This window comes from Cricetulus griseus, unplaced genomic scaffold (assembly GCF_003668045.3).
Source record: "Cricetulus griseus strain 17A/GY unplaced genomic scaffold, alternate assembly CriGri-PICRH-1.0 unplaced_scaffold_49, whole genome shotgun sequence".
Lineage (NCBI taxonomy): Eukaryota > Metazoa > Chordata > Mammalia > Rodentia > Cricetidae > Cricetulus > Cricetulus griseus.
In genome coordinates, this window is record NW_023277241.1 from 344 (window position 1) to 16,868 (window position 16,525).

At 39.2% G+C, this 16,525-nt stretch overlaps 1 protein-coding gene across 1 annotated transcript in view; it reads right to left on the reverse strand.

Annotated features, from left to right (window-relative positions):
- Positions 1-830: 830 nt before the first annotated feature.
- The window catches only part of LOC113839063 (POTE ankyrin domain family member A-like), a gene marked incomplete at its 3' end in the record, with an annotated part of 94,446 nt that continues 78,751 nt past the window's right edge, over positions 831-16,525 (reverse strand). Inside the window, 4 exon segments of the mRNA XM_035453871.1 lie at positions 831-895; positions 5,271-5,320; positions 7,775-7,884; positions 9,197-9,303. Coding sequence (XP_035309762.1) covers positions 831-895; positions 5,271-5,320; positions 7,775-7,884; positions 9,197-9,303 — 332 coding nt within the window.

A 16,525-nucleotide genomic window follows, 5' to 3' on the forward strand; every position in this document is an offset into this window, starting at 1 on the left:
TGGTTTTCACCCTTTGAATCTTCAACCAATAGACTAACATGATTGTGTTTCAGAGAGCTATGTCTCTAGCAAAACACCAATGTATAATAGAAAATGATAGGACTAGATTCTGTGGGAATTACTCTTATTTGTATAACAAGAGTTACTTCTTTCTCACTGCTTATGAATCTCGACTCCAAATGTTTTTTTTTTTTTTTTTGCTTTCAAGATAAGAACTGTCACTGTTAACATATTACTGGTGAGTTTGTGGTAGTTAAACTTAACTTAGTAGCAGAGCAAAATATTTTCTACAGAGGACCTTTGGTTCACATGCAAGGATAATTAAATATCCACATTCAAATGTCCACTTATCATATGGGCCCACAGGAAACTAAAGACTTTCTTCAAAGACAAATATACCATACTCAGTAAAAAGACAAGGTATAGGATCAATATTCCACTTGGAGTAGATGTGTGACTGAGGGTTATGTATGTAGGATATACAAACAATACACACCTTATAATACAAGATGTGTTCCAACAGTGACATTTGTCTTTACTGCTTACATACACCATATTTTTCTATGACTTACACACAAGTAATGTTTGATTTGGAAAACTGGTTACTATTCACCAATAGGGAATATAATGTGATTTGACTGAATTCTAAGAATATTATGAGATAACGTAGATTAAATATTTTCATGATAATATCATATTATTGTTTTGTTTAACCTCATAATGTAGTTTACAATGTTCATTATTTTTCAGGTGGTAATATTTTCTAAGTCAATATGACTAAGTGACTAATGCTCATTTTATAGCTTACATACCCATCCTTTGTTTCTTACTTTTGAGTCTGAATGTTCTTTTTCCTCTTTGTGGTCTTCTGTTGCAGGGTTCATGTAAGTACTGGCTATTGTAAATATAACCGAAATGCAATTAGAAATGTAATACTCACATAGGACACGTAAATTATTTAATGTAGATGAGAATATGAAATGTGCTCAAACCATATCCTGTGTCTCCCACCACTTTGTTTTCATGAAAGATCAAGACATAACTCTTTCTCCACACTCAGCTCCTTCCCCGGGACCATGTCTGCCTCCATGTCACCATATCCTGCCATAATGATAATGGACTAAACCTCTGAAACTGTAAGCCTCCCTATTAAATGTTTTCCTTTATCAGAATTGTCATGGTTATGGTGTCTCTTCACAGCAATAGACACTGCCTTTAGAACATAACCACTCAGCACATTGCTCAATTACAGACATTTAAAATATGCTCTGGTAAGGCAATGTCAGAGAATGTTGCTGTAGAGGATGGATTGTCAGTTATGCAATTATATGTGCATATGTGGTAGACATGTGAATACAATTCAGGGGTATTTCAATGTACATAAAACGATAAATGTAATCCACCCTATAATAAACTGAAAGACACAAACAACATGGTAATCTCATTAGATGCTGAATGGATCCTTAGACAAAACCCAACACCACTTCATGATAACTTTCTCGGATAGATTAAGGATACCAGGAACAGACCACACCACACTAAAGGCAGTTTACAGCAAGTCAATTGCCAACATCAACCTAAATGGAGAAAAACTGAAACCATTTCCACTAAAAGCAGAAATGAGACAATGTTGTCCACTCTCTTCACACCTATTCAAGATAGTCCTTCAATTCTTAGCCACAGCAGTAAGATAACTGAAAGTGATCAAGTGGATGCACATAGGAAGGAAAGAAGTTCAAGTATCTATTTGCTGATGATATGGCTATATGTATAAATGTTACAAAAACCTTTAATACCAATAAAGTTCTACAGCTGATAAGCACTTTTTGCAAAGCAGCAGGATACAAAATTATCACACAAAAATCAGTAGACTTCCTAAATACAAATGACAAATGGATTGAGAAAGAAGTCAGATAAATGATACTTTTCAGAGAAACAATAAACTTTTCAAAACAGCCTCAAATATGGTAACTCTAACCAAGCAAGTTCAAGACTTGTAGAATGAAACTTTAAGACATTGAAGAAGTTGAAGACGATATCAGAAATGTAAAAATCTTTCATACTCATGGATTGATAGGATCAGTTTAGTGAAAATGACCATCATATCAAAACAATATACAGATTCAATGCAACCAATAAAATTCCCACACACTCCTTCACAGATCTTTAGAGGACAACATTCAGTTTTATATGGAAAGACAGAGAGAGAGAGGGAGAGAGAGAGAAAGTTAGAGAGAGAGAGAGAGAGAGAGAGAGAGAGAGAGAGAGATGAGAGAAAGGGGGGAGAATAGCTGAAGCAATCCAGAATAATAAAAAACTGCTGGAGTTCCCTAATCTCAAATTGCACTACTGAGCCATAGTACTAATAAAAATTGCTAATGGCATCAAAGCAGACACACTGATCAAGGGAATCAAATTGAAGACTTATAAATAAGGCCACACATCTATGGGCAACTGATTTTTGATAAAGGATCTAGAAATGCACACTGGAAAAAAGACAGCATGGTCAACAAATGGTGCTGGTAAATCTGAATGGTGGCCTATAGAACACAAACTCATCCGATTTTTTATCACTCTTACATAACTACACTCTAAAAGGATTAAGACCATCAACATACAACCAGATACAGAGAACCTGATAAAGAGAAATAGAGAATAACCTTGAACTCTTTGGTCCAGCAACAGACTGTAAACAGAACACCATTAACACAGGAAGGAAGAACAAGAATAAATGGAACCCGCGTCCTTTTACGGGCCGCGCTTTTGGGTCCTGAGCGCAGAGACTTTTGTATGGCGGTAACTATGAAGATATTGGAACTTCATGAAGGTCCAGCAACAGACTGTAAACAGAACACCATTAACACAGGAAGGAAGAACAAGAATAAATGGAACCTCATGAAACAGAAAAGTATCTGTATAGCAAAGGACACCATCATTTGGACAAAGTAGCAGACTTCAGGATGACAAAAGATTGTTATCAACTATACATCAGATAGAGGCTAATACCTAAAATATTAAAGGAACTCAAAAAAATAGACAACAAGAAAACAAATAACACAATTAAAATGGAGTATGGAACTAAACAGAAAATTCTCATAAGAAGAAAACCAAGTAGCTAAGAAACATATAAAGAAATGTTCAGCATCCTTAGTCATGTAGGATATGCAAACCTAAACTGCTTGGAGATTTCATGTTACACCTCTCAGAATGGTCAAAATTCAGCAAAACAATGATGCCCCAAATCCACAAAACAAAGGACAGCTCATGCTGGTGAGGATGTGGGGTAAGGGGATTCATCCACTGGGGGTAGGGATGCAAACCTGTACAGCTAATATGGAAATCAGTGAGGTGTTTACTCAGGAAGCTGGGAATTCAAGATCGATCTATACAGTTGGCATAGATGGATAAACCAAAGGACTGTACATCCTACTATAGAGATTCTTCCTCAACTGTGTTCATTGCTTCTCCATTCATAATAGACAGAAATGGAAAATAGCCCAGTTGTCTGTCAGTGGATGGATGGACAAAGAAAATTTGATATATTTTCATAATGGAATTTCACTCAGCTGTTTAAAAATATGAAATTCATAGGCAAATGGATGGAGCTAGAAAAAAATCATCTTGACTGAGGAAACTCACATCCAGAAGGACAACTATCGTTTATATCCACTTATATGTGGATGTTAGCTATTATGTGTTTGGTAAGCAGAAGGTTAGATATAGAGAAAGGGACTAGGATAGAGGTAAGGATCTCCTAAGGAAGGGGAAAATAGAAAAATATATTTATGAGTGGATAGGAGGGTGGAGGCTGCACTGGAATGTTCAAATGGAGACAGGGAGGGAAGATGGGGTGGTGGAGGGGAAACAGGGAAGGATAGTTAAAACTAAGGGGACTTAAACAGAGTCATATGGAAACCTAATCCAACAGAAGCTTCTTAAAATATATACAGATATGAAAGCATGCTAAATGGAACCACTAATGGGGGAGACATTTCTCACCACCAAATGAAACCTCCAGTGCTGGGAATCAGCTACATCTAATTGGTGCCTACCTAGAGCTGTCATCCATACTGATTAATGTTCATGGAACTGGAAGGTACCTGGCATGCCACTAAAGGAGAAAGGTAAATGCCAACCCAGCTACCTACCATCTTCTACATTGATGACCTTCCTGAAGATATGCTGGTGCAAGAATCGTACAAGGTTTGTGGGAGTAACCAACCACTATCTGATTGCAATTAAATCCCAGCCCATGAGAAGGTACCCAAGCCAGGCACTGCTCAGGTGGACAATAGCCTGAGACTAGATAGGCCAGGGACCTAGAGAATAAAACAAATAATACTGTTCTGCTCACTGTACTTAGAAAATAAAATGATTCCTAAGGATATTTTTACCATATCCATAGATTAGTATCTTGTTCAGCCATCAACAGAGAAGCTTCGTCCTGCTAGTGCAGGAAAAAATGAGAAAAAGTACAGAGGCCCACAACTGGACAATATGCAGACAGTGAGAGAGACTTTGGAAGTCTTAGTGGTACATTGAATGTCTCCATTCTTCTCAGGGCTCAGGGAATTCTGTGAAAGAGGCAGACAGGCAGATTGCAAGGGCAGGTAAATAAGCAAGCCACCAAGGAAACAAAGCCTTCTAAATAGGACTGACAAATGACCCCACAGAGACTGGTGGCATGCTCAGGGTCTAAGGCAGATGGGGTACCAGCTCCGAGATGGGAAGAAGACACCAGCACACATCCTTAACCCAGAAACTATCTCCAATTGGTGACACTCACAAGGAAAATTGGTTTTCTCCAATGGAGTCTCATTGGGTATAGTCCCCATTTCCAGAAGCACATGGCCAACACAAAATCAATTCAATGGTACTATTGGAGGTTTTTTTTGTCTCAATATTTTGTCTGGCAATTTTTTAAAGTATATAGATCTTTTGCTCTTTTGTATGGTTTTATGGTTTAGTTTTTATGGGCTTCTATGTGTGCCAATGAGTGTGCCTCAGAGTTCATCTGTGTTTCTTGTGCTCTTTCTTTGGATCTTTTTTTTCTGTTTGTTTTGCACAATTTTGGTGTGCTTGTTTTTACTTTGTCCTATTTAATTTTCCTTTATTATTATAACTTAGATGCCTGCTAGTTTGTAAGGAGAGAGAAAAGGAAGGGTCGTGGATTTATATGGTTGGACACTTCTCTTTGAGAATGAGAACTTTCTTACTCCACCATTTCTAATCTGAGGAAAGACTGGAGAACATGAAAATGGAGGACTTACATGGATAAGTAGTGCAGGTTTTACCACACTCGGACTCTAAGATTTTCACTCTGCCAAATATAGAAATGGTGGCAGTTTAGTTGATTTTAATAATGACAAGAAAACATTTATCAATATACTTCATTCTTAAGATTTAAAACAGTTTCAGAAATTTTGTCACAACATTTGCCATACACTTCACATTTATAAATTATGTGAAAAAAGAAAAGCCAATTACACTGTTTGTCACTGAAGGATGAGAGGATAAAGAGAAATGGTATTGTGTCAATAACAATACAATTCAAGCCATCTAGAATATCTTGACAGGGTGGAAAGTACCCTGATATTAGGAGTCCCTTTTCTAGTGCAGAATTTCTCTTAGGCTCCAAAGCATTTACTACTTTAGTTCACTTAGTTGCTATAAACATTTCACCACCTAAACATACGCACAGAAATAGTAAAGCAGTATATATATATATTGTATATATATATATATATATATATATATATATTGCTTCTCAATCTTGAATTGATTTGAATCTCAAATGAAGCTGGACGGTGATGGTGCACACCCTTAATCCCGCATTCAGCAGGCAGAGGTAGGTGGATCTCTGTGAGTTCGAGACCAGACAGGCCTAAGCAGCTTGTTACAGGACAGCTGTGGATGTTATACAGAGAAACCCTGTCTCAACAAACAAAATCTAAAGACAAAAAAAAAAAAAAAACAGAATCCCAAGTGAAAACCCTCTGTAATTCAACCATGGGCCTGAACTAAAGATTCAGCCAAAGGTGGAAACACTAAGGAATTTCAAGACATGGGTTGGTCTGTTGCTGTTCTTCTTCTATCCAGTAATGAAGTACTTAGCTGAGTTTTGTCATAATGACCCTGCACCACCATGCTTATCACCAACTGACACAGAAGGCAAAGTCATATTTTCATAAACATACTGATGAGATGTGATGGGACTTAACTGTAAAGTACAGTTAACATAATTCCTGTTCACAGAATTCTGCTCTGTGTCTTCCTCCTGTGCAAAGTTGGAAAATATCCGGAACGCTTGAGGCACAGACTAGAGTAGCTTGAGTAATGGTAAGTAATATGGAAAACACTGGGCAGGTGTGCTGGCTTGCTGTATGTCAAATTGACATAAGGAGAGTCATCTGAAAGGAGGAAGCCTTGAGAAAATGTTTCCATAAGGTCTGACTGTAGGAATTTTCTTAATTAGTCATCAATGGGGGAGGCCCCAACCCACTGGGGGGTGTTACCATCCTTGGAGAGGTGGTTCTGGGTTCTATAATAATGCAGGCTGAGCAAGTACCTGCCCTGTTAGAGTTCCTGTCCTGAGTCCCTTTGGTGATAAACTGGGATGTGGATGTATAGGCCAAATAAACCCTTTCCTCCTCCATTTGATTTGGCCATGGTGTTTCATCACAGCAATAATAACAGTATTAGAACAACAGGTCAATGACAGAGATCTGTCACAACCACATAGCATGATGCAAAGGAACCTTTGCATATGGATTACTACCATCAAAGAAGGAAAGCATCTCTGGCCTCTTTCTGCAAAGGTTTGGACCCATTTGATAATTCAGTGTATCCACAAACCCATTTAGAGAGACTACTCCAAAGTAACTGTGATGGTCATCTAGGATACAGGAATGCTTTGAATACATGGTCAGATTCAGTTGCCTAGCAATGGGTGGGGGGAAATCTTATTCTTGGCTGCCAGATACAGTACTATCATAATGGGACAAATTCTGAATTTACAAACACATGGGCATGTGGACCATGCAGCTTTCAGGGCTCCATAACTATTATGGTAAAGACTCAGGGATCATAACTACTAGGTATAGCCTGATAGGCAAGGTTAATCAAAAGTGGACTGAAGGACAGGCTTAATGGCACCAAATCCCCATGAACAAAAGATCACTAGTTTTTCCTCATGACTGCCTCATCCATCCAACATATGTTAAGACTTGTGACTTCGTTGTACTTAGGGACTATCTCTTCTGTTGTTTCAAAGTCAAGAAGTGGGAGGGACAGCACAGCTCCCAGAGGAGAACAATACTATATTTTGTGAAAGTGTACATTTTTAGATGGAAACTGACAATTTGGAAAATGAGAAAACAACAACAATTCTATCCCATTGCCTGGGAACTCTACTTGGAATTAAAGAGAACATGGTGGGTCTCCTGAATGATAAACATTTAAAGGCTTTAGAAAGAGAGTCTAGGTGTGCAGCTGAGTGGTAAAACACCTGCTCAGTATATTCAGGTGCCTGGGTGTAATTCCCAACCTCACTATGAATCAACTCTGAGATAAGGTCTCCAGCACACATTGCTGCTTCTCACTAATCTACACTTTTGTCTGGTCCTTGGCAGATAGACAGAGCTGGCTAAAACACTTCCATTCCAAAACTTCTTAAAAACTGAAGCAATGAACTTTTACCTGATTTAAAATACAATAGTTGTAATTATTCTGTATCTAAATTTGTGTTAATTAGCATTTTAATGTGTCTACTTACACTTTTCTATTCCCCGCATGAGCATAGTCCAGAGCATTCCATCCAAATATGTCTACAGACCACAGATCAACACCTTTTTTCAATAAAAGTCTGACTAGATGTTCAGAATCNACTAATGTTAATTTTGGTTTTTTTTTGTTTTTTGTTTTTTGGTTTTTCAGGACAGGGTTTCTCTGTATTGAAAAAGTCAAAGTACATACCGCAGGTGTTGATCAAATAGATGGACATTTGCGCCTGATGTTATTAAGAATGCAGCTGCCATAAGTTTGTTTTGCTGGAGAGCCAGCATCAGTGGGGTCAATCCTTCCTGTAATGATACCAATCAATAATTCACAATGCTCCATATTCCCCAACTGAAGTGAAAACTTTAAACCTAGAACAGTGAATATAAAGTTTACCATAGAGTAGACTGCAGTAGAGATTTTCTTCACAGGCTCATTCTTATGTTGGCATTGCAATACTTTCACCCTACCTACAGTTGTCACAAGACCTCTCCAAAATTCATATCCAACGCTTTCCTCCCATGAATCTCTGTTCCTCTCACAGCATTCCTCATGGTATATCAGAGTCATGTGTTTACAGCCATTTAAGTGAAAACCGCTTAAAAATTATTTTAATTGAAATAAAATAAAATCATTTCCCACTACCATTCTTCCTCTAGACACACCCACATACACTTTACCACAGTTAACTCTACTTTGGACTCTTCCAGAGTCCCTTCAAGTTAATATCGGCTTTTTGTGTGAGTATTCCTTCTTAATAACTGACTGGAATTCCAGTCAGTAAATATGACCTAGGTCTTACTTGACCTAGTTTTAAACCTTTGATATTATGCCTATAGTTACTGACCTGAAAGAGCTACTTCTATCATGTTTGTATGATTTCTGAGACTTTGAGGCTCATCTAAAATGTGTAATAGTAACTTAGGAAAAACCTAAAATCAGTATGCTTCAAAGAAGGCAATTTGAAGAAAAGTTGTCCAACAGCCTATGATTTTACTTCAATTCATTCTTAATATGCTACACTAAAAATCAAGCATTATAAAGTTATTAAGTTTTCACAATAATTGAACTAAAAACTTATAATTTACAAAAATGATATAAAGCCAGTTAATTCATAAAAGATCATATGACTATCAAAATGAGATTCTAAATAAGACATTAGCTATTATCATAGGCGATATAAACTTGATTCTACATCAGTTTTGTATTACTCATTTGATATCATTTTTCATATAATTTTTCATATCATTTTTAACCTGACATGGCTTTTGTTCATATTTTGTTCATATTTCTGATTTGAGTGACTGTTACTATTTCAGAATACAACTAATGTTAATTTTGGTTTTTTTTTGTTTTTGTTTTTTGGTTTTTGGTTTTTCAGGACAGGGTTTCTCTGTATTGAAAAAGTCAAAGTACATACCGCAGGTGTTGATCAAATAGATGGACATTTGCGCCTGATGTTATTAAGAATGCAGCTGCCATAAGTTTGTTTTGCTGGAGAGCCAGCATCAGTGGGGTCAATCCTTCCTGTAATGATACCAATCAATAATTCACAATGCTCCATATTCCCCAACTGAAGTGAAAACTTTAAACCTAGCACAGTGAATATAATAAAGTTTACCATAGAGTAGAGTGCAGTAGAGATTTTCTTCACAGGCTCATTCTTATGTTGGCATTGCAATACTTTCACCCTACCTAAAGTTGTCACAAGACCTCTCCAAAATTCATATCCAACGCTTTCCTCCCATGAATCTCTGTTCCTCTCACAGCATTCCTCATGGTATATCAGAGTCATGTGTTTACAGCCATTTAAGTGAAAACCTCTTAAAAATTATTTTAATTGAAATAAAATTAAATCATTTCCCACTACCATCCTTCCTCTAGACACCCCCACATACACTTTACCACAGTTAACTCTACTTTGGACTCTTCCAGAGCCCCTTCAAGTTAATATCGGCTTTTTGTGTGAGTATTCCTTCTTAATAAATATACTGTTTCATAACCTATCCCGTGTTCGATTGTGTTCCTTTTCAGCTGGTACCAGGAGCAGATTCACCCCCACCACTCCAAGAGAAAGAAGAGAAAACAAAAATCAACAAACAAAATCCAGAGAAGACCACACAACCAGGAAAAAAAAAAGACACAAATACAAAAACATAACCACAGAATAAGATTCACCCCCACCACTCCATCCCTCCCCTCCCCCAGACCAGAGCCATACTCTGTTTCCCATCCCGTGCCCTCCCCCTGCTGGCAGCGACAGCCCACCTTGAACTGAGGTGAACTCTCCATTGCTTGCAGCTGCGAAAGCCTCTGCACCCAAGGAGACACAGCACCAAAGCCTACCTTGCAGCTCCTCCCGCCCTGTGCAGTGCTGTCACACAGCAGAGAAACAGCCCTGAATCTCTACCACACCGAATCTCTCCGCAGCGCCCGCCCAAAGACTGCAGCGCCCGGAGCCGGCAACTGCCCTACCGGTTTCCAAAACCCTTTCTTTTAACAAAATCCTGCCCATTTTAACCTCGTATAGGAGCCACTTTGAGAATTTTTCATATTACATTCAGACAGATTGACCATACTCGGCTGAAACGTGTTCTGCATACACCTGCGCCACCTGCTAGCCAAACATAGTTTCTGTGACTGAAAATCCACACACAGCTCCAGTCCTGGGAAATCAATACAGGTAAGCCATATACAATGGCAGATAATCTTACGATGCAGAACTTTAGGAACATATATGGTCAATGTAATATTCCTAAGGAGAGGATTTCAAAATAAAGCAAAGAACAAGGAATTTGTACAAACTATTAATAAATTAGGATGGGAAATTCAGGAGATGAAGGACAACCAGGAGGTGATCTCCTATAAAATGGAAGACATACAACACTTACAAAAAAGTTTGAGGATATTGAATCTGGCCATGCTGCATTAGTGCCAACAATAGAACATAATCATGGTCAAATAGGAAACAGAATTTTTTCCATGTCTGTTGCTTTAATGACCAAACTAGGGAAAGCTCAAGACAGCACTAACAGACTAGCAGAGACAACTCGTTCAACGTCTGATGACTATTTGTAAAAACCAAAAGCTGGAGCTTTGAATTGGAAAACTGACAGAGGGAACATGTTCCACGTGGGAGGATATTCACCAACTAACAGATAAAACATGGTTTCTGGAAGGCAATTTACATGTCATTCAGATAATATCTAAGGATGAGAATACTAAATGTTTAGAAACATATGTAAATGAAGAAAACAAAACAATTTCCCATTCTATGAAATCCTTAGAAATGTATATGATCCAGGAAGTTCAAACGCTCAGATAAACAATGGCAAACAGATTACAGGCCTTAGACGACCTTCAATCTAATACTTCAGAATCTGATAACTTCAGAAATAAATATGACAGGCCATCAAAGAGGTTTAAAATTACCTATGCCAGTTAGACGCCAGGAAGACCTTCCTAAGGTTGTTATGCTTTCTCCACTGGTTTTCCCAGTGACTACATCAGAAAAAACACTGACAAAGGAAACACCGAATGGCTATGTCACATATCAGTGGGAACTAATACAGCGCAAAGACTTAAAGGGCATTAAGGAAGCTGTTGTCCCCTATGGCCACCACTCACCCCACCCCCCATCCAGAGCGGCTTCCTGTTCAACTTGTCCTTCTAACTATGTACCCACTGTCCCATCCACCCTTACCCTCCCAGTGAGTTATAGTGACTAATGTCTACTCCCTAATGACCGGCACCAGCTAGTGGGTGCTTCCCTCTCAGGGGGAGATTTTGTCTTGTGTAAAATTGAGTTTATGGAGAATTGCAGGGACTTTGCTCACCGCAACCAAAAGAAAGTGTCTTCTAAAACCTGTCCATTTGTTAATCAGCAATGTTGCTTTAATTGCAAACAACCTGGTCACTTCTTTAGAGAATGCCCTTCTCCCCAAACTCCTGCAATTACAGGTTCAGGGTGGCTGCTTCTCTCCACTGTATGCCACGTTTTTGTCATAAAGAGAAACATTGGACTACAGAATGCAGATCTAAAACTAATGCTTGGAGCCAACCCTTACCCCCAACAACAGCAGGGAAACCTCCAATGGGGCCAGCACCCAGCCCCAAGATCTTAAAGACTGTTTTCTCACCATTCCCCTACACCCTGAGGATAAGCCTCTCTTTGCCTCTAGTGTTCCCCAGGTTAATTTCCAGGGCCCTGTGCCTCCCTACTAGTGGAAGGTTTTGTTTTTAGGGCATGATCAACAAATATATATACCCCCCCAAAAAAAGTGGCCTTCTATTTACATTCTTTGGCTGCTGCCCAGCAGGAGCAGCTTTCCCTGTGCTTGTGAGATTTAACTTCCAGCTTAAATCAAAGAGGGCTCCAAATAGCACTTGATAAAATTCAAACTGCTAAACCATATATGTATCTGGGGTAGGAACTACACTATCAACAGGTACTAACCCCACAAATTAATTTATGCACCCCCCTCATTTTTAACTGAAAATGTAGAGAGGCAATGAACTAATGGTGGAGGACCAGGGGGCTTAAAGGATTTAGCTAAATTGCTCTCACAGGAGATAAGAAAATTTACCCCCACATTAGGTATCCACAGATCATTTACAACAGGTCAGCCCAAGCCCAAAGAACAAAGGGCAAGAAAGGCCAGGGCCAAAATCAAAACACTTTCAGCCTGATGCCCAATTAAATATATAGAAATTACTGTTAATGCAGCCAGTCAAAAAACTGTTTTGAGACCTATGGAAAAAGAAAGACAGCATAGAAAAATTTAGATTTGTTCAAATTTTGGATGCTCATAAATCAAGAATTGGCTATAACTATGTTACAAGAGATTTCAATTAGGGATTTTTCATTACAACAGACTGGTCATAACCTAGGCAAAAAGGAGTGATAAAAAAAATGTGTGTATGTTCTGTGTGTATGGTGTGGCCACACCTGAATGCATGGTATGTGATTGTAAAACCATAAATGCTACCAAAAATAACTGCTTAAATTGCCATGTTTCATGGGTCTCATAAAATTGTTTTTCCCTGCCTACTGGCTAAAGTGAACCAGTCAAGAGATTGATTAATAAAATTGGTCGATTTGTCTTAGATAGAGGGAACTCTACAGTCTTATAACTTTCATCATCAAAACAAGAAAGGCTCTAAGAAAACAATTTGATATAACTAAAGATACTGCTCTTCAAAATTGCCAAACAATAAGGTGTACCCACAATGTTTATCTGTAACTAATTTAGGAATGAACCCTAGAGGTCCACTTCCTAATCATCCATAGCAAATGGATGTTACTGATATTACAAAATTTGACAAATTAAAATATATACACATGGCAATTGATAGATATTTAAATTTCTAAACATATGACAACTAACTATTCAATGATGTTTTCCTTATATGGGAGTTCCAAAAATAATAAAAACAACCTATACACTAAACAGTAAAAAAGACCCAATTTGGGGTGGAGGAAATGTTTGTGCTTTCTTACAGTAAAACAATAAAACAAGATGGCTGCTGGACCATTTGGAGATATGCATGGACAAGAGGAAAACTGGCATGCTGCAATAAAATAGCCACCCCTCTCTTCCTCCTGAAAACCCCACCTCCAAACTCACCCTTAGCCAGCTCATGGGTTCCGGACTCTGTGTGGCACCTCCCACTTTCAATTTCCTTAACCCATTCTTACCTCTGCAACCTTACCCTGTCCCCCACTGAACTGATTCTTCCTAGCAATGCCTGGTGGGTGTGTTCCCATGGCCTCACCCCCTGCATTTATAACCCTTTGTTCTAACAGGGTGAGATGTGTACTCTTGTCCAGCTAGTGCCATGACTCTCCTACTACCCCTCAGAGGAATTTTTCCCTCTCCCAACTCCCACCTCTGCCCCCCTCCACACTCACATGGAACCCATCTCAGCACTAACTGTGGCAGTTTTACTTGGATTAGGGGCTGCTGGAGCAGGAACAGGCATATCATCCCTCACTCTATCCTTCACACGCTATGATGAACTCAGTACCACTATTGACCAGGATGTCCAGAAACTACAGGCAGGAATAACTGACCTTGCAGACTCCCTACGGTCCCTAAGTAAGGTAGTCCTTCAAAACTGCAGGGGATTATATCTACTGCTCCTTCAACAAGGTGGTCTCTGTGCTGCCCTGAAGAAAGAATGTTGCTTCTATGTAGATAAGACAGGATTAGTAAAGGATGCAATGAAAGAGGTTAGAGAAGGATTGGAAAGAAGAAAACTAGAGTGGGCCAAAAACAAAAGCTGGTAGCAAGACTGGCTCTCTACTTCCCCCTGGGTGACAACTCTCCTGCCCTCAATTTTAGGCCCTTTTATAAAAGGACTTTTGTTGTTAATTTCTTTTGGTCCCTGGATATTTAATTGCTTAACTGGCTTCATTAAACAACAGCTAGATTCTCTCATTGCTAAGCCCATTCAGGTCCATTATCATTGCTTAGCCATGGAGGACTCAGATGGCGGGTCACAATTCCCCTCATCACCCCCCATCTCCACCCAGCCTTAGGGGACTCTTTCAACAGGCCCTCTCTTGGTGCTGACATTTTCCAGTCATGTGTGCGACCCACTCATTTCAGGAGAATGAGTGCTTACAGACAGCAGAGGGACATTTGTTATAAAAGGCATGCTCATTTGCATGGAGGTTTATGCTTATAACACCTTCCCTCCCAAAAAGACATCTTGGGAGGTTGAGGGTTGCTTGACCCAACCTAGCTTGGCAAGAGACCCTCTTGACGCAACACCCACCACTCTTCCACCGGAGGATCGAGCCTCTGCCTCCTCCTCCTTTGAATAAAGTAAAACAGGGGGAGATGTTAGGGGCCATGGCAAAAGTAACCTTGGACCTGTAAGAGACTTGGGCAAAAGCTGCCAGTATAAACACACTTTTATTAGAAGAATAGCTACCTTCAATCCTTTCCTCCCTGATACATAACATCCGGGCTCATGAAGTAGCTTATAGAAGTAAAGATGCATTTCAGGTTACCTAGCTACCCCCCCCCCACTTTCTAACCCACTATCTAACACCTGCACCCTGCGACCTTGGTAACCTCATGCATTCTCAAGGACTCACACACAGGGACATTCCTTAGCCTGGTTATCAGGCAAGTAGCCTCAAATGACTTCTTCCTGCCTGCCAAAGTCTCTGCTTGGCACCCTTATATAAGGTCCCTGTGAAAAATAAAAATTTGAAGCTTTATCAGAAACCTGTCTTGCTGTCTTTCTTTGTTCCCCCTGATCCTTCGGTTCTAGGTTCTTTGGTGACTGCAGCACATCGGGGTGTGAGCTTTCGTGATTCCCTGAAGGTCGGGGCACAATAGTGGAAATATCTAACCAAACACTAAAAGAAATGTTCCATCAACAGGCAGGGGGAACAAAGACCCCCAACCACAGATTACATAATGCTTTATTGACACTAAACTTTCTTAATGCTAATGAGAAAGGACAAACAGCTGCAGAAAGACACTGGACTACAGAAAACACTTCTGAACTGAATCACCCCATGTACTTCAAAAATGTATTGACCTCACTATGTAAACCAGGACATGTGTTATGTTGGGGAAGGGGTTTCGCTTTTTTTTCCACAGGAGAAGAAAAGCTTTGGATACCATCAAAGTTGATCAAGATTCAGGTCAAACAGGAAAAAAAAAAAAACCTTCTCAATGAGGAGAAATGACAGGTCATCCACCGAGGTATATCCCATGAATTGTATAGAAACCTCACAAAGGAAAGGGGAGTGTTTTGTTCTCGTCTTCACAGGAAAATCTGTCTCCAAAAAGTAAGAAAACACTGAATGTGTAGATGCCTAAATAAGAGAGGGTAGCGACCAAAAAAGAACCATCAAACAAAGGAGAATCTATCATGTGGTAAACTTTAAAACTATTTTATACAAGAATCTATTTCTCTTTACTTCCTAGTACGTAGTCCCAATTCACTTAATAAACCAATGCTGGCTTTAGAGTCAGATTTGGATCTCCTCCTCTAAATCCAAGCATGTTGTTAAAACAAAATTCAGAGTTTCTGTATTATATCAAGAAGCCAATTGATGTAAGACAGAAGAATTAAAAATCAGGGGACAGTCATTTGTCTATTCTCGGATCTTTCTCTGAAAACCTAAATTCTCTCATAATTATTATCTTCCCTATTGTTGCCCTTCTGGTATACATACCTATAAAAGTTGAAATTTCTGTGCTGACATTAGTGTTTAAGTCCCCCACATCGGATAGAGAACTTCCTAATAGCAATCTCTGAACTCTCTGGAAAGAAAATAGGGCCCCACCCCATCGATTCCACTGGATCCAACTTGATGTGTTTGAACTGTCCATCACCACTCTAAAACCAGTTTGGGACTACATGGCTCTAGACAACTCCAGAGCAGCTAGCTGAGAAGGTGCATGTTCTAATTACACTCAGGCCGGAGTTTCAAATAAGAACTTCAATCAAAATAAGAACTTCAACCAAGCATCTCCTGGGTACACAGACTGGGTACAAATGTTCTAACTGGTCCACTCAAGACTTTCACTACTGTAAAATTTTCTTCCTACAGATCCCATGAGATTCGTCATCCCATTTCAATAGTAACTCTGAGAATACTACTCCTCCTTTCCCCACAGTTGACACTAAGGATAATGTAACCTAGTTAGGGTTAGTTTTCTACTGTTTAGGGTTGGGTTTGGAAGGAGGTGTTTAGGCTTGGACATCTCTTTCAAGTGACTTT